This window comes from Aplysia californica, unplaced genomic scaffold (genome assembly GCF_000002075.1).
Source record: "Aplysia californica isolate F4 #8 unplaced genomic scaffold, AplCal3.0 scaffold00349, whole genome shotgun sequence".
Classification (NCBI taxonomy): Eukaryota; Metazoa; Mollusca; class Gastropoda; order Aplysiida; family Aplysiidae; genus Aplysia; species Aplysia californica.
Window position 1 is genome coordinate 734712 of NW_004797619.1, and position 2478 is coordinate 737189.

General features: G+C 41.4%; 1 protein-coding gene across 1 annotated transcript in view; it reads left to right on the plus strand.

The window, feature by feature from the left end:
* LOC101848671 (cell adhesion molecule 2) overlaps positions 1-2478 on the plus strand; it is a gene marked incomplete at its 3' end in the record, with an annotated part of 167166 nt that overhangs the window by 161814 nt on the left and 2874 nt on the right. The window contains 1 exon segment of the mRNA XM_013085146.2: positions 203-362. Coding sequence (XP_012940600.1) covers positions 203-362 — 160 coding nt within the window.

The following is a 2478-nucleotide window of genomic DNA, read 5'->3' on the forward strand; positions in this document are numbered from 1 at the left end:
TATATATATATTACACATACACACACACACCACTCATATATGTATACATATATATTATGTATTTGTCATAGTTTTAGTTATCAATAAACTGCCCCTCTGTTTTGTTTCTGTCTTTCTGCTCCAACAATGTTAAAATAATACTATGTAGTTTCAGCTTTATCAGAAGCACAAAGGGCAATGATTTACCTTTTGCTTTTTGCAGAGACTCCTGTGGGCAAAGGGTATAAGGCCGAGATCGCCATACACGGCACTCTTTTCGTCGAGAGGGGAGATACTCTCCAGCTCGTCTGCAATGCCACGGGCAGCGAATACCCGCCAGATGATATTGATTGGTTCAAAGACGGGAACAAGATTAAAAACAGGTTAGAAGCACGGAGATAATGAGGGTAACATGTATAGCATGCTTCCAATCCTTATGCTCAATACTTCAGAAACTTTGTCAGTGGAATGGCCTACCGATGTAACACGAACTTTGGACAGTTCAAGGGAGGGGGGGGGGGAACCTTCCATCATTGTCCATATTTCAAGACGTCTCATGAGTATCCGATACACATATGTTTTACAAACCCATCTTTAGTTTTCCAGGTGTTACACAATGCATCTTGACGTAGGCAAAGTTTGGTTCCTGCTTATGGGCAGGGATAAGCGCTTACCGAAATTATTCCCAAAAACAAAACATAACCCAGTATTGTCCTCTAGTCCCATTGGCCCACCACTAACCCCACCCTACCATATTCCCATCCACATCTCCGTTCCTCTCCTATCCCCTAATCCTCCAACCTCATCCCACTCATTTTTCTTTACACACAAAAGAATGAGAAAAGAAGCTCTTTTACTTTTAACTTCTTTTTTTTCTTCTTTTTTGTTGTTGGTTTTTTTTTTGTGTGCATAGATCTACTTGCTGAATTCAGTTTGAAAACGACAGAAAAGAGAAGAAAAGAAGTCGAAAGACAAAACATGTTTTAGCACCGTCCTTGTAATAAAGAAATGCTATTTAGCACTGCTGCTAAGACCTACTCAGCTAAGGCTGTAGTATGTTCGCGCAACACACAATCCACAAAGTCCTTTGCTAAATGGTTTTGCTGAAAGCCTAGATAGGTCAGTATTTGCAATATTAAACAAATTCACTACAGACAATCATTTTGAGTTCCATCTGCCATTCCCCCAGAGACTAGAAAGGCCCTGTTTTATTGAGCTGCCTTCGCTTTCCGTGTTTTTGGTCGAATGATTAGTCCAATGGGTTTTCTCTGACTTTCCCAGCGGGGCCGTAACAGAACATCCAAATGTCGAGTGAACTTTGAAATAATACTTTGCTGACTACCTTCACACTCGGGCTTCGTTGTTGGAATGTATAAGGTCCACAGTAATTCTGTTGTTCTGAGCCGTAACAAAGGTTCGCTTATGACCAGTGTCTCTGGTATAACGATTAAGTCCTTCGCAGCTGTACACGTTAGAGGGGAGTTCGAGTCCAGAGTAGGGAAGATGTTTCTTCCAGTAAATCGTGTTTCATCAGAGCTGTTTTATCTCACTCTGTCTGAGCTGGCACTGGCAGGCACGACCTAACTGGCTGGGCTCCGAAATTACACGTATCTAACGTGTTGATTACATTTATCCAGTGAAGGAAAAATACAAAACAGTGGGAGGATGGAAAATTGAATGGGACTGTCGGGTGTGTATTTTATTTCCTAATCTTCTATTATTTTGGTTTGTTTTCTTACTTTGTCTTCACTGTAAAATGTTGAGAGTATGTTTGGTGTGCTCAGTTTAGGCTCGCATAAAACAAAGCGCACTTCAAAGCCTAAACGAAGAACATTAAAATCACCATCAATTGCAGCAGTTTTATTACTACCATAAATGAAATACTGATTTTTCCTGCATATTGTTTTGTTATTGTGACACATTGTCACATTAGCCGACCAGAATGTGAGGACATGATGAGGAAAAGAATTTCGAAAAGAACGTTGATTTGGGGTGCACAGAGATGTATTACGCAGGGTCCGTTTTTCTTGCTTGGATGCATTCTTCAAATATTTTTGTGATCCGCTCATACCACCCCCACCCCACCCCACCCCTCCCTCTTCACCCTTTCTTTCTGGTCGTTTTCGCAAGCGACAAACGTGCGGTGCAGAATTTTTCAATCAGCGCTATCAGAAGACATTTTCATCAGTGAAGCGATGCAGCCCACCCTCTGTGTTTAGTCTCCTGAACTCATCTATCCGGGGAAACGTTTTTGCAATGTGCGAAAAAGTGCCATCTCCTTTGTATAGATAAAGGAAAACTTAGACGAATAATGAGATCACTTTGGTTTTTGTAGGGATTAAGGTGTATTTTCGCTTCTCTCCTTGGCAACAGTTGAGTTCTGGGTTGATGTAACACAATTGTGTCTTTGCACTTCTCCACCACCCCTTTTCCACAATGCCAAGAAACACAAACATACACACACACACACACACACACACACACACACACACACACACA